This window comes from Benincasa hispida, chromosome 4 (genome assembly GCF_009727055.1).
Source record: "Benincasa hispida cultivar B227 chromosome 4, ASM972705v1, whole genome shotgun sequence".
NCBI classification, from domain to species: Eukaryota; Viridiplantae; Streptophyta; class Magnoliopsida; order Cucurbitales; family Cucurbitaceae; genus Benincasa; species Benincasa hispida.
The window spans coordinates 57941769-57965425 of NC_052352.1; the positions used below are offsets into that span (position 1 = coordinate 57941769).

The 23657-nt window shown below is 32.8% G+C and overlaps 1 protein-coding gene across 1 annotated transcript; it reads right to left on the reverse strand.

Annotated features, from left to right (window-relative positions):
* Nucleotides 1-6590: 6590 nt before the first annotated feature.
* LOC120076644 (small RNA degrading nuclease 5) lies at nt 6591-15759 on the reverse strand. The gene is made up of 14 exons (XM_039030525.1): nt 15457-15759; nt 15212-15268; nt 15058-15123; nt 14391-14524; nt 14177-14286; nt 13628-13756; nt 13381-13451; nt 12714-12773; nt 12191-12246; nt 11339-11399; nt 10973-11240; nt 8211-8392; nt 7828-8123; nt 6591-6871 (listed from the first exon to the last, which is right to left on the reverse strand). Exons 1-14 carry the CDS (start codon nt 15559-15561, stop codon nt 6748-6750), a joined length of 1719 nt encoding a protein of 572 aa, XP_038886453.1. The 5' UTR covers nt 15562-15759; the 3' UTR covers nt 6591-6747.
* Nucleotides 15760-23657: the final 7898 nt, after the last annotated feature.

The window sequence follows — 23657 nt, forward strand, 5'->3', positions numbered from 1 at the left end:
CTATTTAGGTTATCAATTAAGGCATGATTCACTTGTATATCTCATATACATGCTTAAGTTTACATACAATAACCATGGATCTTGTTTACTGGATATGAGTAAATGCCAAATAAAATAATTCTTATTTTATTCATAATTATTTTATTTATAACAATGTGTATGGATTACAAACTACAAGACTCCAGGAGAATTAGGACACCAATCCTAACACTGTAGACATATTTCTGTCCATTTTAATCATAATCGGTAAGTCATTCCCTCACAGGTTGTTTGTATTTACAGCTGGGTCAAAGATTACTGCTTTACCCTTGTAAATACATTTTGCTTCTTAAGCTCCCACTGACTCTCCATTGAATAATTGATTTATAGTCCAACTTATAAATCATAACTCTCTCTTCCTTGAGAAGGTGGGGCCCCGTTGTTCAAGACAAGGTATCGGTGCTTAAGAGAACAACCCATATGCTAATCCTAAATTGGGTAGGAGTGGATTCCATATTGCAAAGCTATGTCCCCAACTATCTATTCGGTTTTATTCCCAAAATGGGAGGTTTATTGAGCAGTGTTGTTGGACTACTCTCACCTATGCAGATCAAAGGACAATCCCGAATAAACAGGAGTTCATAGTTAGCTCAGGATTAAGATCGAGTTATTTAAGTCATTGAGTTTGAGATAGTCAATTTTATTAGTAAACGGTTGCTATAAAAAAAAGTGACTATTTTGAGGTTCGATCTTGTACAAATTTATTGCACAGGATGCCCTTACTTACATGTCTTTACATGAATGATTTTTGGATCATCTCATTTGTATCAGTATACAAAATAGGCTGCATCCAATAGTGTCACTAGGATGAGGTACCCAATCTCATCCATATATTTTTAGACCATTTTGGCTATAGACTAAAACTTGATCTATTTTTATGTCACCACATAAAGTAAAAGTATTCATGTTATAGCCATGGATTCGTTTATTGGATTTTCATAAAAGGATGTAGTATTAATAATAATTTATTGAATAAAAAATACAACAACATTTTTATTGATAAATAGAATATGTCAATAACATTTACGAACTGCGAGTTCATGACATTCCCAACAAAAACTACGTCTTGGTTGCGTTGACCAAAAATGGCCAAAATTGAGCTTAGAGTTCTCAAAATCGGCTAATCTCTCCTTCTCATTCTCCTTAATATCAAAAGAACATATATATACTATCACGACAGCGTCACGATGCTCAATGAGCACATGCCTTGTAATCGAAGTGCAGCACTGTGCTCTGCCCACATCTGCTTCGTCAAAATACGTAGCGCTGCAACACTACTGGCCTGCGCTACAGCCCTCCCTCAAATTCTTCAAAACCTTGCTCTCAGGAAAAAGCACTTGGTGCAATGTCGCTGTGTTGTGCTTCTCCAGGGACATTTTGGTCATTTTTGCTCCTTTAAAGATCGATTGCTCTTTTTAACTCCTAATTGCTCAAAATTAATCTTGAATGGCTCGTAACAGTCAATTCTACCTTTTAAATGCTCGATACCTGTAAAACCATTAATTAAACACATAAAACCAAGTGACAACCTTGAATTAAGCAGGGTAAGGTAGCACATTATTGGTGTTATCAATTAGGTTTTTGTTAGTTTTCGTATGTTAAATGTGTGCTCTTATGCATTTTTATATTGATGGAACTTAGAATTTAAGTGAAATTAGAATAAATTTGAAGATTAATTGAAAAAAATAGGCTTAGGAAGGACAAAATGATCCTAGGGCATGAAAAAAATGCAAAAAGAAGCTAAACAAGATGTTCAAGTGGCGCCTCAATGCTAGGCTCGATGCTAAATTCCCGTGGCTACAAAATAGGGCAACGTCAGTGCTACGACATTTCTACAAGGAAGCATCGTAACACTGCAACGCACTAGAGGAAAACTGTGCCAGTGCGATGCCATTGCGTATTTCTGCCTATATTACCTGTTTGTTTCATCAAATTGAGGTATTGAGTTCTAGGGTTTTTTAGACTATTAGAGAGAGGTTAGATACGAGTTCATTGGGTCTTTGGAGTTAGAGATGATCTAGGAGTAATTGAGAGTTGATTCTACTTCAGAGACGGAGTTGGATCGTCGGATAAAGCTTTCTCTCCTTTTCTTGTCTTTAATTTTCCTCTGTAGTTTTTGTATAATGAATATGGTTCTGTCTATGGAAGCCATGTTTGGCTTATTCTCTCATAGTTCTAGGATTTTTGACATAGTCATGAATTAGTTCTAAACTCTTTGCAAAACTTGAATTCAAATAGCATTGATACCTTTTAGCACGATTATTATTATTGCTTTTGATTGTTTGATAAAAAATTAATTGATTTCATGATTTATAATCTTGTTTTAACAAGAGGGTTTTAGATTATATCATGCTTACTAAACTATCATTCGAGTATACTAGCATATAGGAGAGGGCGTTAGATATTGATGACAAAGAATCTGAATATTTTGCTTAATTGACTAGTTATAAGAGATTTAGGAATTAGTAATTAGGTGAAAGAAAAGGTTAACCTTGAAAGGGGCAATCCAGATAAAAAAAAGATCTAGGTGTTGTGATGTGTTAATTTAAAAAATTAAGCAATTGAATTTAGTAGGTTCATTGATGAAATCAATAACCTAGAACATCTCTTTGTTGAATTTCCCATACTTGATCACTTTATTTGGTTTTTTAGGATTAGTTTAGTTAATTTGTATCAAGAGTCAGTCCCCTAAATAAAATTGGAACAATCTTTAAAATAGCTAAAAGAATTACTAACCTAATTCCTTGAGGACGATACTCGGTTTCGAATCATTTAACCATATTATAATTTGACGTATGCGCTTGTACATATTGGACACTAAATTGTCATTTGAAAGGAAAATTTAACTAGATCAAATATTTAGTTAACTTTTTTATAAAAAATAATAATTATCATTTGGTAATTTAGATTTTGAAAATTAAGCCTATTTCATCTCATTTCCTTACCAAGGTTGTCATCTTTTTTAAGTAAGAATAGACTTGTTAGCCAAATCCCAAGTCTCAAAAATAAGTTTCTAAAACCATTTTTTTAGTTTCCAAAAATTTGCTTGAATTTTGAATATATTTAGAAAATAGATAACATATCAAAAAATTTAGGTGAAAGAAATATTTATAAGTTTTAATTTTCAAAAACTAAAAATAAAAAATCAAATAATTATTAAATAAGGCCTAGCTAACTGCAAATTAAAAAATACGTAAAATATTAAAATAAAAACAAGTTAATTAAAAAAATTATAAAAATAAATAATTATTTTACATATTTTATCTAGAGTGTCTTCTAAAAAAAATAATAATAACGAAGCATACCATGAATTAAAACATTGTCTGGTCCAATATTGTTTAAAATAATTTATTCATAACCATTTGAAGCGATTGACTATTAGTCGGTATAAAAGTCAAATACTACGGTTCATAAATTTTTTATTTTTATATATTTTAATTTTCGTTATCTTCCAATTTCAATTTTGGTTCATTTAATTCTTATATTTGTGATCATTTTTATCCCTTAAATTGAAATATTAAAAATAAAAGGCCAAGACGGCCCCTTTTTATAAATATATGAATCAAAATGAAAATTTAAAAACACGAGAATCAATCTGAATATTTTGAAAGTATATGAAAAAAATGAATCAAAGTGACCGAAGGATGGTATTTAAACCAATTAAGTTAATTGACATTAGGTTTATAAACTATTAGAAGGTTCTAACGCATCAACAATCATATAAAAAAATTCTCATTTTCCAAATTTTCAAAACAGAAATAGGTTGATATGGGAGGACTCTATAGAAGGTTCTCACATGCACACATTAATTTATTAAAACTAAATATAAATAAATAATTACAGCCAAATATAATTTACTATTTTTTTCCAACATTGTCAAACATTTTCTATAGTATATTTATTTACAACAATCATTCATTTCAAAAAATTTGAACAAAAGTCCAAATATTTTTCCTTTTCTTTTCTTTTTTTTTTTTTTTATATGTCATGATCCATGTTTTTGTGTCTAAATTTATTATTTAAAGAAGAAAAATATTAGGACAATAATTAGTTTGTATTCTTTTGAAGAAAGATTAACAAATGAAGCATTTAAATATGAAGATAGGATCAGACATAGTAGATTGAAATTGAATACATAATATAGCAAATATTATAAAAATATTGGAGACATAATAAACTGGTTTTCTTTTATATTTAAACTTTTCATAATATCGATTTTATTCTTGTAATAGTCTATTAGGGACTGTTTAGATTAAGGTTTTATAAATGTTCGAAAATAAAGGATGTCGGAAAATAGGATATCTGGAAATAAGATGTTTGAGAATAAAAAATAACTGTATTTAATTATGTATGAGAATGAGAATAGAATGTTTGGAGATCTGTGATACTTTTTTATGTAATTATAAAGTGTAAAATTAATAATAATTAATTTCAATAATTAATTTTCGTTTGTTAATTTGTTTTTATTAGATTAAGTTATTAAATCAATTTTAAGCTATTTAAATTTAACTAAATTTACCCACTCACCCTCTAATCTAATATATTTATTATCAATTAATTTTTTTATATTGCACATTTATATTATCAAATTTTATTAAAAAAAATATTGATAATTAATTTAAATATTTGTTTTCTGTAGTTTTATTAATTGAATAGTTAATTAACTAATTGTTTAATGTCAATTATAAGTCTTATATATAATTGATTTTAAATCATCAAATAATATTTTTAATTTTTAAAAAATAACTATGATTATAGATTAAAATTAGAACTACAAGTTTACAAGATTGTTTAATTCAAAAAAAAAATTAACTTATTTTAGTTTTTGTCTTACTTTATCTTACTGCCTTTTCTGACTCTGACTGGACTGGAAACTAGTTGTAGATTGTCGGTCTAACGAGTCTCCAGCCTAATTGCATATTAGTGATGTTGGGCTAAATTTGTAAATTGATGATTTGGCTTGAAATTGTGTATTAGTGATGTTGAGAGGTTTTGAGACTTTTTAAGTAGATTTTGCTATATTTACAAATAGTTTTAAATTTTACTATTTTACTACTAATTTTATTTCATTTTATCTCATCCCTAATACGTATTGATACATAAATTCTGCGTTTAGTGGGTCACAATGAATTAACTAAAACAGAATTTCATTGAAATACCAATATTTATTTTTCTTTCTCCATGTGGTTTTTCTTTTTTTTTATTAATCAATATCCTTAATATCTTAATGGATGAACTATAATCACATTGAGCACTGAATGTGATTATTAATTGTAATTATGATAGTTATCAATTTATGCATGTTCCCTTTTTTTTTTATATTAAATTATACAAAAAATACGTTTAAACTTTATAAAAATATCCTCGAATTTTTAGAAGTTTCAAAAATAGTCCTACAAATTTAAAAAAGAAAAGTTCAAAAACACCATTACCTTTAATTGTGGATGAAATCTATTAGTGTTTTATTTTCAAATACCCATAAACTTTCAAAACTTTTAAAACTTTTAAAAATACTTAAACTTTAAACATTCTTTTACTACTAGTATATGAACATAGATGGTTAACAATTGTTTAAAAATACCAATTTTATAACAAGGTATATAGATATCCTCTTAGATATCCTTTTAGTTCTTTTTTCCAAATAGATACTCTCATTTTCTTCCATTCACAACAAAATATAAACCAAAACTATAAGTTAATGCATAAAATCCTACAAAGTTCTAAAATATGAATCCCCCCTTATAAATATCCAAATACAAAAAATAACATATTTGGTTATTATCAAACACTCAACTACTAAGCTTTATTAAAAACATTTAAATCCTAAGGTTCCCTTGGTATTTCCGTTATTCTCTTTCTTTCTGTTTTTACTATATATTTTAACTGAAATAAGCAATTTTTTTTGGTGAGATAAACAAAAGTCAAAGTCAAACAGAAGATGAGTAAGAGTTAAGGAGGGAAAAAAAAAAAGAAAATTGAGAAATGTCAGGTCATATATTGAAGTGGAGTTAAGATGGAAAATGGAAGAGGGAAGTGATAAAGATGTACATAGTAGAGTATTTTAAGCTTCTTAAGGATACCAATGCAACTATTAACATTAAAGGCATTTTTGAAAATTTCGTTTAAGTTATACGGTATTTTTCAAAAAAATTCAAAAAAATCTTTTAAAACAAAACACTAACATTTTCTATAAAAAAAAAAACTAATGGTAACAATATTTTTGAACTCTTATTAAAAGTTTAAGCATATTTTAAAAATTTTTGAAGGATCATAAATATTTTTGACAAAATACAAAATTCAGACGCATTTTTTATATATAATTTAGCTTTTTTTTTTTTTTTTTTGGTGCTATGTTTACCATTTTTTAGTTGCTATTTTTGTGCTCTATATAATACTATATTTGCACCAACTATAATTTTACTTGATATCTTTTAAACCCTACATGGAAAACGTATGCTAAGTTACTAGTCAAATATAAATATGGGAACTAGATAGCTATTGACAAATAAGATGTGTCAATTTGAGTATAGTTTAACTTGTTCAGACATATATAATCGACTAAAAGAGACATAATCAACTAAAAGGTCAAACTTTCACTCCTACATGTTGAATTCTTAAAGAAAAAAAAATGATATATTACATCGAAACAACAATTAGACGAATGATCAAAATTGATAAGAGATGTAGGATTTCCAAGGATTTCACTAATCAATGTTTTATACATACAAAACACAAAGCTACTTCAGCTTGGGCATGGAGCTCTTCCAAGATCTTAACAATCTTTTCACGGCATATGCTTGTTTCACTCTGCTCTTGTAGCATTTTTCTCAATCTACATCCATATAAATAGGGGTCCAAACATGAGATATTGTTAAAAACAAAACTTCGTGCACAAATTTGTGTGAACTGATGACATAACTATAAAAGTAATTTGAGAGAATACATTCCAGCTCTACTAGAGATAAAATGTCCAACAAATTTTCCAACTAGATGTACAGATCAAACATATAACCTGATTAACATATCCCCATAAAGAAGAATTAAGAATTAAATCTAGCCAACTCCCACAGCTACTACCCAGATCTACGGAGCCCTCTAATCTTATAGGAACCCATAGGATATTAAATCTTAGATCAGTAGCTACCATGTACTGAACTGATTCTATCTAAGTTCTTTATTAAACCCATGATCTTTTTTACCAAGTCTGCTACATAACCTTATTGCGGTGGGGAGTTCTAACCAAATGGGTTGTGGGTTCCCACCAATACTAATATCCCTTTCAACAAATCATCTTTTCGGCAATCAGATACCAAAATAGTTGGCTTTGGAGTTACGGTGAAAACAAAGGCTAATAATAATATAGCGCAATGGAAGGTCATAACAGAACAGCTAATTCCATTAGCCATCTGAGTTTTTCTTCTTTTTTCTATTTTCTTTGTTATTTTTTCCTAATTTCCACCTAAGAAGTTTTTCTTTCCACAATTTATAGCCACAAGGCACATTGAGCCCAGCTAACAATTTTTTCATTAATCGAAGTAATTACTATATGAATAAGTTTAAGGGAGCAGGCAAGAAGTGCAAACTCCTGCAACACATAAAGGTAGTCTACATGTCGTTAATTTGCATGGCACTGTTTTCCTGCAGTATTTTATCATCCATGTTTCAATAATTGCTAGATTCTTTGTTATTTTCTCTTGTTCTACCAAAAGGAAACTTTGATTCTTGGAAGCAGTCAGAATTTACCATTTTAAATGGAATGGAAAATTTTCAGTTGCACTATTCACATACCTCTGTACAAGTGCTATGTCACCGTGACCAGTGCAAATGATAAGCATAGCATTAGTAGGTAACGAGGTATAGAGGTCATTGATTCTAGAATCCATGCGAGCCAAAATTTCCCGCAGTTCAGCCGATATCTTGGGGCTGTTCCTTTTCTTGTTGACAGTTTTTGTATCACATGTAAGTAACGACAGCAACTCTGCAAGCTTGACATTTAATCTTTCTTCATCATCTGCTTGCTTCTTATGGTAAGAATTCAATTCTGAAAACTGTGTCCAGATGAAGTGAACTCTTTCATTCATCGCCTGGTGCAATAATAGGCACAAACAACAAACTATTAGATATCAGTTATAAATGAAATTTCAGACAAATACAATCAGCAGCTAGCCAACCTCCTTTTTTGCCCTTGAGAGAGCTTCATCATCAGAAGTTACAGGAAATGCATGTGTTGATTCAGAGGAATATCTTTTCACGGTTGAAATATTATCAATGAAAGAAGATGTCTTTCCACTCTCACCAAGTATATTAAGTAGTTTCTTTCGGATTAATGACGGAGGTGAACCGAAGTCTGGTCCTGATTGAAAAGAAGAGAAGAGGCATCCAATAAGAACTCTACAGATTTTAAATTTGACAATTTATAACACAACGTAAGGTAATCTAAGGACCAAACTGTACAATGCAAAAGATATGCTTTTAATCAAGACTCTGCTGCGAGTGATTTTCCCACTATCAATCCCAAAGGAATGGTAATAACAACGGTTATAACATATTCAATGAAACAAGAGTTTTGAAAGTAAAGACCCTTAAAAGAAAAATGGCAGTATAGAAACAGATGGTCTAGTGATTCCTCATCTTTCATACACATGCCGCAAACCTTTGGGGAAAGGTACCAAAAATGGAACTTCCCTGTTGTGTTTATGCTCCAATAGATTAACGTCCAAAGGAATTTTTTCACTTTTTTGGGAACCTTGAACTTCCAGATTTCTTTCAACGATGAAATTGCATTATTCAGTTTCAAGAGATGAAAAAAGTAGACTTGGTAACAAATTCCCCTCTCCATCCCCCATCTAACCTTGCCATGGCCCTCTTCCAGCCGAACAGGATCAATCACAGAAAGAAATCAACCCATTCATCAACCAACCATCATAAGGCCCCCTTCTCATCCCCAAATGCCAAGCTTGAGATTTGTCTTCCTCATAGAAACAGCGGGAGGCATCCCCAACCTAGATATCCTCCAAAAACCGAACTCAAGAACATTTTCAGCTTTAAACTTGACGAAGTGCAAGAAAAAACTTTGTTTTTATCAATATCCACCCATGGTCGGCCTTACAATAGGTTTGGAAATCCACCCTGTGGCCTCCACTCCATAAATGGCAGCAATAACTTTTCTCTAGGGATTAGGCTCATTTGCAAATCTCCACAGCTATTTTTTGAGGAAGACTATTCATTTCTGGACTACAATTGATCAATTAAAGCTGTTTTGGAAAGGTTGAGACAGAGACCTAGTCCTTTTGAAAAAAGATCCAGGATGAACCACCAATTTGTAACTCTTTGTTGATCCCGGGTTCTATTTTAGACCTTCATACCTCTGCAATGTTCAAAGGAGCTATTTGTTCTAGTGATGCCCATCCAAGGCTGCTAATAGCCACTGTGTACATGTTAGGTATCCAAGCTTCCTGCACACAGAAAAACACACAAAACACCCCAAAAGGACACACAAACACCACCATAACACCACCAAAACAGGGGATATCAGCCTCCTTGTGTTCTAATATTATATATCAACAGAAAACATAAGAGTTCATGTTCACCAATGTCCATCTACAATATCCCAACAACAAAGAAAGCATAAGCAAGGAAAATAGCAAGAAAACACAAAGAGCCAGTCAGCTATTTGTGAGAGCCATCTCTCCTCCAAAATGAGTTCTCGCTCCCAAATCAATCCCCACACGTACAATATTCCTCAGCTGGTCCCCTCCTTACTTTCTGCTCGTCAAATTCCCTTCTTACCCTTCTTCCTATCATATACTTTCACAATAGGAGGTCTAACAGTACATTCCTTGGGGTAGCCACTCATACCACTGTCATATTTATTCAAAATCATATCCTTCCAAGAGAGGCAAGTTCTTTTGATAAATGACATAAGTGCGTTCAACACATCAATCATCTCCCATGATTAAAAACATAAATGCATTCAACAACACAGGGCTTTGCAAAAGGGAAAGAAGAGCCACCACATCAATCTTCTTCCATTGATTGAAAGCATAAGTGCATTCAACAACACGGTCTTGCAAAAGGGAAAGAAGAGCCACCACATGAACTATCTTCCATGATTGAAAACATAAGTACACTCAACATATTGCAAGCAGTAATATATATCTTGAATTTATCTCCCTTCTCTCTATTTTAGGGTTAAAATCCTTTTTACTGTATCAGAGCTACCCACATATTGCAAGCAATAAACGTGGGCTCTGTTTTTTCCTTACAAGGAAACCTTCAAATAATGCCAACCTTAACTCCCTTCCCAAGAACTCCGGCAAATGGTGACAAGGAAAAGAAAAATGGAGAAGGGGTTCTTAGCTTAAGGATCTAAAGTTGGAATCTTGCCCCTCACCCATTGGTAAGCATAAAATAGGAAGGAAACACCAAGAGATACATTTTTTCTGCTAATAGGAAGCAACTTTCACTAATGATGAAAAAACAGAAAGGGGAGGACAAGAGATTCCCACAAGATGCTTAGAAGCTTTAACAATTTCGGGGATTCGTGAATAGTTGATAGTTAAATGTCACAATGGTAGCTTTAACAAAAGGACTTCAATTGCCAAACAGTTAAAAAAGGAATTCCTCTAATCTACATTCTCTTAACTTCAAGGATCTTTATCAAGCAAGTTTCCGTCAACCTCATCATGGGTTTTTCTTGTGTCTGAGTTTGAAGACAATGCCTTTTCTTTTTTTACACCTCCGACTGTCCACTGCCTAATTTTCCTAAAATAGGATCTATAATATGGCAACCCTCAATAAAAATTAAATTAAACACTAAACTAACTGAGATAAACACCACTAAAGTGTAACCGGTAATATCCCCAAGGAACTTCAGAGTTGAACAGTAAAACTGCGTTCTTCATAAGTATAGTGTCAGTAGAATGTCACTTACCATGTTTAATTTTAAGAAGTGCAAGTTCCATAGTAGCTCTTGCATCTTCAATACTATCATGGCCATTTCCCGATTGTTGAATCTCCTTGGAAAGGAATCTTTTAGCCAGAATCCGAAGGGCAGATTTATGAGAGCCACCACGAGGATGCTTATATAGTACTGCAGTATCAACCACCAGATCATGAGAGATCTTCAATGCCATCAGGTCATTTTCCAGCGAATGGCCAACTAAAACAGTCTCCTTGTGAACCAGATTTAAAAAATCTCTCTGCAGAGTACATTTACCACAAATGCATTTGAACGTTGCCTCAAACAGTTATAGCTGCAAGTAGATAACATCAGTGAGTACAGTGTCAAAGAGAGAACCTGAACATCTTTCAGACTAGTGGTCACCTCACTTAACATCTCACACGTAATTCCACTAAACCTGTTAAGCCGCAAAAGACAAACATAAAAAAGACAATGAGGTTAGTTCCTCGTTTTCATTAGTATATTGTGCCTTGAGACCATATGAAAAATGATTTAGAGAAAAGTAGCCATTCCGACATATTGAGCGTCCGCTATTAACACCCAAGATAAACTAAGAATTTCACCGTGGACAACAAGTACATGCACAAACATGATGAAAATGAACCACTACACCCAAAAGTTCTCTATCCTTTAAGCAGCATTACCTTGGTGGAGTTCAAACCACAAAGATTTATTTTGGCCTGTGGAAGGAGAGGAATCTAAGACTATTTGAGGACAAATTGAACGTAGAGGCATCGTTTGTTTATAGTATACAACAGTTGACCTCTTGGTGGTGTTCAAACCATAAATTTATTTATTTATTTATTTATTTGTAGTTACATGATAATTAGAAATTGGAAAGCTTTTTTGTGGTAGTTCTTCTTAGGGAGGAGGATACCTCTACCCGCAGCCCATAGGCTGTCTTTTTTGTTTGGTTTGAATATACTCTCTTATACGTTCCTCAACCACAGAAAAAAACAAACAAAACAAGCATCATTGTCAAAGGTAATTAATTTAAAGAAAAGTAAAACATGCAATATAACTAAAATGGCTTCATAAATCATCATGCCGATCAAATAGAGGAAGCAATTTCACATCATAAGAACTTTCTTGATGAGATTTTTTTTTATAATATATATGAGACATCATACGAACTTTTCATTATCAACATTAAGTCTATTGTCTACTAAAAGCTCAAGAAGATCTTGCCTTGTATTGTAATCAACAATTGCATTTGACGGTTTTACCAATTTGTCAAGGACAACCTGAAATAACCAGGAAAAGGGAACAAATAAAATTAATGGAACACATAGAAGTATAAAATTTTGATATAAAAACAAAATCAAATACAGAAAGTCCCCAATTAAATGAAAATTGGTATTACTTGTTAACCCAAAAATGACAATAGATGGTCTAAAACTTTAGGTAAACAAATGGGAACTAAATGCTACTAAGGAAAAATCCAATGGCTTCAATTTATTAAATAGACAATTTAACTTCAGAAAGCAGCATAAGCTGAGAAAGGATTAAGATAAAGATAAGTGAATTAACTTAGCATTCAGCAAGATGGTTACACAAATTAACTGTTCAGTTCTAGATTATTTTTTCAGAATTCAGATAATAACTATCAAGTACTTGATTTAAAGTCTTCAAAGCACCAATTAAGTTTCCTCATACAAAAATCCAATGCTTTCACCAAGGCACGTAAGTGAGGCAGAGATAGAGTGCATACCCGTCCTTCTATATCCACCAGGGTTATTCTTGTGAGCTCAAACCCTTCACAGGTCACACACTAATAAAGGTAAAGAAAAAAAAATATTCATAATGCATTATATCAATAATTACAAAACAAGATAATTATCGAGTCTTTGCTGACTAAGTAGCCAAAAAGCATATGAACAGAATACTGATAGGCTCCTATTATGAAAGTGTATACCCGGTAGAGAGTGAGGAAAGGGGTAGGCACATGTATAAGGAATGTTGGTGCATTACGTGTATTAGTGGGGCCACAAACGAATTTTGTTAGTTACAGAGGCAGTGAGGCTAGAGTATATAGCTGGGAGACATGTGAAACAGGGCATCTTTTGGCTAATTTCTGCTCAGTGAGTTCTCTCTGGAAAATTGAGAGGTGGGAAGCTCTCAAAACTTCCCTTGTTTCCTTGCTAACTGATTTTTGAAGGGCCACAGAGTATCGAATTCAACTTTAACACAAATATGAGTAATAAGATATGAAAAAGAAAGAAATAAACGCAATCAAAGATATTAATAAATATGATTATTTGTTGAATATATTGGTTAGGGGGGGGAAGGAGGGGGTTGATAATATGTTTGCGTCTCAAGATTAAGCAACTGTTGAGACATATTAAATTTTCAAAATTTAGAAAGAAAAATGGACTTACCATTTCACAGTCGAGTGCCAACATTTCATTGGGTGAAGATCCCACGGGAGCAGGAAGTGTTTGGATAAAACCTGAATCAAATGAATAATTAAGTTACAGAATTTTCTAACTTGAAAAAACGTCTGTGAGGGTGGAGAGACAGAGCATGGGAGGGTGGAGAGAGGATCCATGGATGTTAACTTCGGAAAAAAGTGAAATTACAGCTTTCCAAGAGAACATAAGCAATTAACTAACAAAGCTAAATCACCTGGTTGATTGAAAGGATAACCATTGTCTTCCAGTGCTTTGGCAGTTAGCGTATAATATGTTATAGGGAAAGGTAACTCCTTTGGGAGCTTGATAGATATTGGTGCTTCTTTTTCAAGGCCAGATATTTCTGTACACATTCCAAATAAATATATTAAGAGGAAAAGAGAGAAAGAGAATGTAAACAAGTCAAAAGGTCAGTTCAGAAAAATGCAAGAGTAAATAAAAGGCATCAAAACCACTTCCAACAAGTATATAGCCACTAAAATGCCCTCTTCTCAGGAAAGTACAAGTCTGATGACCACATAATTATGTAAACTCGCCTTTAAACTCCTAGTAGCAGTTTTATACTCAGAAAAGGTTATCACCATGCTACACCCTCAAGGACGAAGGAAAACAAATTTATAAGTACCATTCGTATTAATAAAGTACAATAGTTCCCTACTCCTATAAGAAAATAGAAAGAATACTGAAACAGCACAAGAAGAAAATTAAATAGCTGGAGAGCAAGAGATAGACCAAAACTAAAGTTTGCCAATGGTTAACAAACCTGGTTCCGAAGTCAATTTATTCTTTATGTCTACACTGTTTTCATCCCTCTTTCTCTTTACCTTACACGTCAAAAGTGCATCAATTGTTTGCATTCTATCTGATATACAGCTAGAAAAATACAAAAATCAAAACATGAGGACTGTATGGTAAGTAAATCACAGAAAGATTCTAAAAGGTACATATAATAAATAATTGCAAAGTTCAATAAGCACCTAAGAGCTAGAACTGCCCTTGGACTGCCGCAGAATCTTTTAAATGTAGGAAGTATCTTGGACTGTGACATGTACAGAGCAGCATCCAGGCCAGGGAGATAAACCATAACCACTTTTGGGATTAGGGGTTTATTCTGCATATATTAAACTCTTTAAGTGATTCAAGGAAATCTCAAATATTTGGAGCAAATGTAAGTCATCAGCCATGGATAAAATGACAGAGCATAAGGCTATTCAAATTAATATTCGTAGAAAAACAAACAATCACAGTTAGAAAATAAGCATGCTCGTATACTTCCAAGAGTTAATAGAGGAACACCAAGATCCCAGTTGTCAATCTAATTCAGGCATCACTGAATACAAGCGCATAAAAAAATATGTGTAAGGTTTTATCTCTTGGTGACACCTCCATAGGAGCAAATCCGCATGCAGCTTTAAATAATTATATATAATGGGAGTGAAGAAAGGAAAGGAGGAAACTCTATTCAAGCAAAACTCACAGAACATAGCTAAAAAATATTTGAGGTCTAGACCTTTAATCTAACAACAAACATCACCGGTACTTGATTTCAATCTAAAAACATAACGTTCATGGTGAAGCCTTCTTTGCTTACACAAAATTTCAAGTTAGAGATATCAATAATTTAAAAGTTGAAAACGTATTGACCTTGATAAAAACCCACTGCGGCATGAAGCCTTCAGCAAGCACCCAAGTTACAAGTCCTTGAACATCCTGCAGAGGAAGATAAACGCCAATAAAAATCTAATAGTGACTTCTGACTTTAACATTAGAAGAAACTTGGCAACTAAAATAAACTCACTTGCAGACTTAAAGTTGAATTAGATTCTGGAGTTTTGAAAAGAACCTCAGCTTTGGCCTACAAAAGGAATTAAAGTAAGCAGAATGCAGTATGTTATCTGGTGTCATTTTGTTTCACAATGATAAGAACTCATGCACTTTAATGAAATACTAACACCCCTTTATTGATTTAACAGCAACAAGAGCCATGATTATACAGATGATGAAAAGCAAATGAAGAAGCTGAATGATGAAGAGAATACATACATCGGTTCCATATATATCGAAGAAGCTGGACTTCTCCTGCGTTTTACCGGCGTTCGACTTGCCCTCGTCTACGCAATCCAAAGCTGAAACACTGGAAGATGGCATAGTTTATGGATTTTTCCAGCAGAGAATGAAGAACGACGCCAAAGAATTTTCTGCTCTCTTTAACTCGAGAGTCCGACGCCAACGGGAGATTGTGAATCAAAACCCATTTATTGTCTTTCCCCTTTGTTTGTGAGAAAGGGAAAAAACTGCTACTTTCTTACTGAAGTGTCCTATGAATTATAATCGAGTATAGAACAATGGTAAATGGAAGGAGTCCTGGGGGATTTTGCTATTTTTAACCTAGAGAATTTTCCTCTTCAAGACTTCTTTTTCAAAAAAATATAGATTTTTTTAATTTCTTTCTTACATTTTTTTTCAGATTTTAATTGAAGGACCTCCCATATAGGGGTGTTCATGGTAGATTCGACTCGGTTTAGGGTCAAAACCGAAACGAATCGCTAAAAAACTAAGGAAAACTAAGGAAAATATGAAAAACCAATTTTTAAAACAAAATTGTGTCGACTGAACGCCAAATCGGACGATTAACTCTGTTTGACTTTAATTAGTAGCACGGGTTGCAAATTAGGTCACGAGTAGGTCGATTAAACCGACCTACCCGTGCCAGCAACGTTCTCTCTTTTTTTCGTTCATGTTGCCTTGGCTATTGGAGTGTTGGCTTAGGTCGTTGGTGTTAGCTTATTTGTTTTAGTGTCTTATAATTTTATATATACAATTATACATATAATTCTATATTATTTTATTTATATTTATTTTTTGCGAATTTTCAAATCCTTTTCCAATTTCAATCCATCCTTAATAATTAATAAATTTCTTTTCTTGGCCAATTTCATCAATCTTGTTTTTCTTTTCATTTTAAATGTGTTTTTAATTATTCAACTATTTTAACAAAAACAAACCTTAAATTTTTTTTTTTAAAAAAAATCTAACATTAACTTTCTTTTTCATCATATCAAAAATATTCATGAAATATAAAAAAGTTGTTGACTATGCTTGCAGTTGAGAGCATAGTCAACAACGCTTGGATACTAGTTATGGCATAGGAAGTCTGAATGAATCCATGTTTGCTTTGTAGCTTCCATTTAAGAAGTTACAACTTTTGATGGGGTAGTTGGGTAATCTTCCTTCAAAATGTGAGCAAGATTCAATGTGGTAAGATAGAAAATCATCTTTTATGTCCATCTTTTGAAGTTTTCTCCCTTAGACTTCTATGGTTTTTCAGCATGAGGTTTGACAATGGGCAATCCCATCATAGCAGAAGTAGAAAAATTAGTGAAAAAGTTTGCAGCCATCAGTTCAGATAATAAATTGTCTTCAGATTGTTGGAAAAAAAAGTGATATATAAAAATTGAATACACTAGCAAATTGATTGCACCTTAATTAAAAACAGTACACTCAATGTATCATATTCAAACTCAAACGTAAGCCCGATGGTGTAACAAGGCGTGGATATGGAAATAACCAAAGACTAGAAAAAAACTCAAAACCTCTAGAGATTCAAAACATAGTCAAGGCACATTTCTGATAAGCGTTCTTCTAAAGACAATTATTCACTCTTATAAGCAGACTACAACAATCGTCTTAGCAAGATACAACGACTAATTTTTGTAGAACTACAACCTTGAATTACTCGAATCTAGTAGAACTCATGGATACTTAGTAGTCTTGATGAAATTTTGTATAATGTTTATTGTAATGCCTACAATACATCAAAACTATTGCTGGAGGCATTAGACAATAAGTACAAGTTGGAAGATGTTGGTACTAAGAAATTTTTTGTGGAAATTTTTTTTGATTACAAGATGATTGATACCAAGTTGGTAGTCAATCAGATGGAAGAATTGCAAATTACCAATGATTTACAAAGTGAAGGATTAGTTATCAATGAGTCATTCCAAGTTGCTAATATGGTTGAAAAGTTGCCTCCTTCCTGGAAGGACTTCAAATGCTATCTCAAGCACAAACGAAAAGAGTTATCCATGGAGAACCTTCCGGTAAAACTTCGTATAGAAGAGCATAATAGAAAAGGAGATTAAACTCCATTGGAAGTTGAAGCCAAAGGTCATATTGCTGAAGCTTCAAAATATAAACCCAATAAGCAAAATTTGAAAAAAAATGTGAATCATGGGTCAAGGAATGATGTTAGCAAGCGCATTCAAGGAAATTGTTAGGTTTGTGGTAAGAGTGACCATACTACTGCAATGTGAAAACTTAAGAAGGGACAAGATTCCAACAATCAAGTCAACGTCATGGAAAATGACAATCTGGTTGCTATCATTTTTTAGGTATATATGGCTTCAGACACCAAAGGTTGGTAGATTGATATTGGTGCTACTAGGCACATTTGGAAGGTCAAGTAATTGTTTATTACATATGAGAAGCTAAATGGCAGTGATAAACTGTTCATGGGAAATGGCTCAACTGCCTCCATGGAAGGCAAAGAGAAGATCCTATTGAAATGGACTTTTGAAAAGATACTTGCCCTAGCTAATAATTTGTGGCATTTGTGAAAGATTCGAAAAAATCTAGTGTCGGGAACTTTACTTAACAAAAATGAGTCCAAGTTAGTATTTGAGTCAAATAAATTTATTATGAATATGTGGGAAAAGGGTATTTGAGCGATGTCATGTTCAAATTGAATGTACTAGCACAAATACCAAAGAATAATAATAACAACTCTTTGCTTATATTGTTGAGTTATGTGGTGTATGACCTTCTAGATTGTCAGCATGTCAATTACTTTTCTTTAAATAGAATGGTAATCCTAGGACTATTGTCAAATTTTAACATTGATAACAGACACAAATGTGAAGTTCGTGTTGAATCAAAGTTTATTAGAAAGTCATTTTCATTTGTGGAAAGAAGTAATAAATTACTTGATTTAATCCACGATGATGTATGTGACATTTAAAGTACTCCCACAAGAGGTGGTAAAAGATACTTTATCACTTTTATTGATGATTGTAGTAAAGATTGCTATGTATATTTATTACATAATAAAGATGAAACCTTTAATGTTTTTAAAATATAAAAGGCAGAAGTTAAAAATCAACTTGAGAAGAAAGTAAAAGTACTTAGATCAGATAGAGGTGGTGAATATGAATTATCATCACTTTATGAATTCTATGAAGTTAATGGTATAATCCATCAAACTACAGCACCTTATACACCACAAAAAAATAGTGTAGCAGAAAGAAAGAACCAACCTTTGAAGAACATGGTTAATTGCATGTTAAATAGTTCAGGTTTATCTTATAATTTGTGGGAAGGGGAAGCTTTACTGACAGCAAATTTTATACTAAATAAAATTCCATATAAGAAGACTAATAAGTCGCCCATTGAAGTGTGGAATGGAAAGTTACCCTCATATAAAATGCTGAAAGTGTGGAGGTGTTTAGTAAAGATACAAGTTCCTTTACAAAAAAGGATCGAAGTTGGATATGATACAATTGATTGTGTCTTTATAGGCTATGCAATGTATAGTGCAACTTATAGATTTATGGTAATTAAATCATAAATATCTTATATCATTAATAATGCCATAATGGAATTATTGAAGCTGAATTCTTTGAGGATATATTTCCTTTAAAGGAAGAAGAACACAAAATTATTGGTGCCAAAAGAATTAATAAGGCTAGCTCTTCGAAAGGTCAAGATGATCAAAATACTGAGTCTAAATCTAGAAGATGCAAAAGAGCTAAGAGAACTATTTCTTTTAGATCTGATTTCATAACTTATATGATAGAAGGCGGGCCTCAAACTTTTTAAGAAGTTGTATCATCTTCTGATGCACTTATTGGAAAGAAGCTATCGGTAGTGAGCTAGAATCCATTTTACATAACAATACATGGGTATTGGTTGATTTACTTCTTGGGAGTAAATCGATTGGGAGTAAATAGACTTTTAAAAGAAAGCTAAAGATTGGTGAAACTATTGATAAGTACAAAAGCCATTTAGTAGGTAAAGGCTTTCGCCAAAAAGAAGGGCTAGATTTTTTTATACCTATTCTATAGTGACGAGAATTACATCAATAAGGATGTTAATTGCAATAACAACTTTATAAAATTTGAAAATACACCAAATGGAGTAAAAACTGCATTTTTAAATGGAGATTCTGATGAAGAGATTTATATGGAATCACCCAAAGAATTTATTGTTAAAGGACTTAAAGATAAAGTTTGTAAGCTTGCCAAGGCTCTTTATGGGTTCAAACAAGCACCTAAACAATGGCATGAAAAGTTTGATCACATTAAGTTATCAAATGGATTTAACATAAATGAGTGTGATAAATGTCTCTATGTTAAAACCATAGATTAAGAGTGTGTCATTGTTTGCTTGTTTGTGGATGATATGTTGCTAATTAGCATAAATAGAAGTGTCATTAATTCCACTAAAAGGATGTTGAAATCCAACTTTGATATGAAAAACCTTGATCTTGCTAATATTATCCTTGGAATTCGAATAACAAGAAATCCAAGTTTATACACGAAGGAGTTCTAATGAGGAGAACTTTGAGCAAAAGCGGATTGACCAAATTCCATAATTTATTGAATACAAAGTTTTACAGCAAACAAGTAATAAGATATGCATTTAAATCTAAATTACAACATGCTTTAAAAGAAAAGGGTTTTAAGAAACCTCACCTTTGAAGACCTTTTCTTTACGATTTTCCCTCAAACAGATCACGAACAACTTGAAGACCTTCTTCAAGATACACCTTGAACAAAACCCAGATACTACCACAAAATTACCTTGTATTCTTAGGGTGAGAACCTAGGAGTGGTGGGCTCTGACTATTTTGGTTAATAGGGAAAGCTTAATGTGTAGAGGAAGAAGATTGAGAACTTTTACGCAAAAACTCAAAGACACAGAACACTTCTGTCTTTCTCAATTGTTCAACCAACAGCATCTTAAGAGAAGAAGAAGAAAAACATCTTTTCTTTTATTCTCCTTACCATAAAATATAATTACCACCCACTAATGTGGGTGGAGAGAAAAGATGGGGAAGGGAGTTGTAACTCCCTTCCTTATTATCAAAATAATAATAATAATATAAATATAAATATGATAACTAACTTATCATATTATATATATATATATATATATTAATATATATATATTAAATTTATATGTTATATAATATAAATATTATAAACATATAGTTTTAATATTGTATCACATACATATAAAACTAATAGTTTCTTTTCTCTATAATATGACATTTAATATAAATCATATTTATATTAAATTTAACAACTATGAATGCCCATTCATAGAAACTATATTTGAATCTCATTCAAATATTTATTTCCTCCCATTAAGTTATAATGTATCAAATACATTATGACAATTATGTTAACATATAATTGAAAATAATTTAATTATACATATATATTAAGTCCCTCTATTAATTTGAACAATTCAAATTAATCCAAAAACTTATTCTCAACTTAAATCCTATTGGAACTACCAAGGGACCTCATAGACCTATAGTTTAAAGCTCCAACGATACATGAATAATTAATTAAACTCTTTAATTACATTATTTACTATCCGTTAACCGTCGGGCACTCTACTAAAGACCGACAGTTACACTTTTTGCACTACAGATACATTTCTGTCCATTGGATATAACCAATCAACAGTACGATGACCCTTCACAAATTGCTCGTAAGTACAGTAAGGCCAAATTACCGTTTTCCTCTATAGTTACATCTAACTCCTTAAGTACCACTAATCCTTCTAATGAACAATATATTATAGTCCTATTATGACTAAACACCTTTCGGGCCAGGAGAGGGTGTGGTGCCACATTGTTCAAGACCTGAAATCAGGTCTTAAGGGAATTTTTCTACTTACCCTTCCCTTAGGGAAGAAGTGAATTTCATCTTGTGTAGCTATTTTCCCAGCTCTCTAATCAGATGAATCCCAAAATGGTAAGCTTGTTGAGTCGGCGATCTGGCCACTTATCACCCATACAAATCAAAGGATCGCCATCATAGGCAGGAGTTCACAACTCACTCAGGATTCAGGTCATGTTACCTATGGTCATCCTAGTGAAATGTAAGTCTCTATTATGAATGGCGTTATATAATGACACTAAACATTTCGTGGTCTGATCTTATACAAACTCCTTTGTATAGAATATCCCCGCTCGCATGTCTATACATGAAGGATCAGGATCAGATCATTTATAGCACTTTACAAAAATTGTAGTAGCTACAAAGCGAGCCATACTCATAGTGTCACTAGGACAAGGTATCCAACCTTATCCATTTGCTATAGACCATTTTAGGTTATCATTTAAATATGATCCACCCGTATGTCTCCACATACATGTTTAAGTTACAAAGAATAACTTTGGATGTTAGTTTTATTGGTTTGTGTTAACGCAACTAAAATATTATATATTTTATAGACCAATGAATAAAATATCAAATATTTTATTAAATACACAATGAATTTGTTCAAGATGTTTACAAACTATAGAACCCTACGAGATTTAGGGCATCAACCCCAACAATCTCCCATTTGACCTAAAGCTAGTGGGGTGTACAATATAATCAAAATACAAAGTACAAAAATAATAAACTAGGGCATAACAAGCGCCTAGTACAATATCTCTCACTTGCCCTAGTCCAGACGTGGCCTGTCCCATAAGACCCCATACTCTGCAAGTAACCCTCAAACACCGTAGTCGGGAGGGCCTTTGTAAACTGATCAACAACATTGTGCTCCAAAGTTATCTACGTGACAATCACGTCCCTCCGATACACAATCTCTCGGATGAGATGATACTTCCGCCCTATATGCAAGGTAATAAGCCCCTCTTGGAATTCTACATCGAGTATTTGACAAGCATCTTGTCAATATATGACGCTTGAAATAGTGCTAGCATTTTGTTCTTTTGATCTCTAAAGATCTAAATACCCAGAACAAATTGAGCCTCTCCCAAATCTTTCATTTGGAATTGGGTCACTAGCCAGTTCTTAACTATAGTCAGTAAACCTACATCATTCCCAATGGGTAGGATATCATCTACATACAACACTAGAAAAACTACTAAATTGTTGATGATCTTCTTATATACATTAGGCTCATCAACGTTTTGATCAAAGCCATAAGATTTGATTACAGTATCAAACCTTATGTTCCAAGATTGAGATGATTATTTCAGCCCATAAATGGACCGATTAAGCTTGCAAACCTTTTACTCTTGACCTTGGGTTATGAATCCCTCGAGTTGTACCATATAAATGGTTTCCTCAAGGTTGCCACTCAGAAAAGTAGTCTTGACATCTATTTTCCAAATCTCATAGTCATAATATGAGGCAATGAACAGGAGGATTCGAATAGACATGGCAACAGACGAGAAAGTCTCCTCATAATCGACTCCCTCTATCTGGGTATAACCCTTTGCCACTATTCTAGCCTTGAAAGTTTGCACCTTCCCATCAGTACCCTATTTCCTCTTGTAGATCTATTTACAACCTATAGGTTTAACCCCATCAAGTTGATCTACAAGATCCCATACAGAATTGAAGTACATAAACTCCATTTCAAGATCTATGGCTTTGATCCATTCATCTCTATCAATATCCTCTATTACCTTATTGTAAGATAATGGATCCTCAACTTCGCCATCAGCTACCATAGCTAGGATTTTAGTTAAACCCATATAACGAATAAGTGAGTTCGCAACCCTCCCACTACGTCGAGGTTCCCTCAACACTTGAGGTGGATTTGACCTACTAGATGAACCTACTTCAATAACTCTTGTTGAGGTACTAGGTTTTTCAACAAATCTTAATGAAGATTCAGTAGTTTCTTTGGAAATCTCATTCAACACAATCTTACTTTTGGGCATTGCTCCCTTATGTGGTCTTCTTTAAGAAAAGTAGCATTTTTCGATACAAATACTTTGTTTTCTTTAGGATCAAAGAAGTAACCACCTCTCGTTCCCTTAGAGTAGCCTACAAATAGGCATTGAACGTGGTTCCAATTTTTTAGGATTAGCCTCAAGCACATGTGCTGGGCAACCCTAGATTCTGAAAGGACGTAAACTAGCTTTACGACCATTCCATAACTCCAAAGGTGTTTTGGCAACACTTTTGGAGGGAACGCAGTTTAAGATGTAC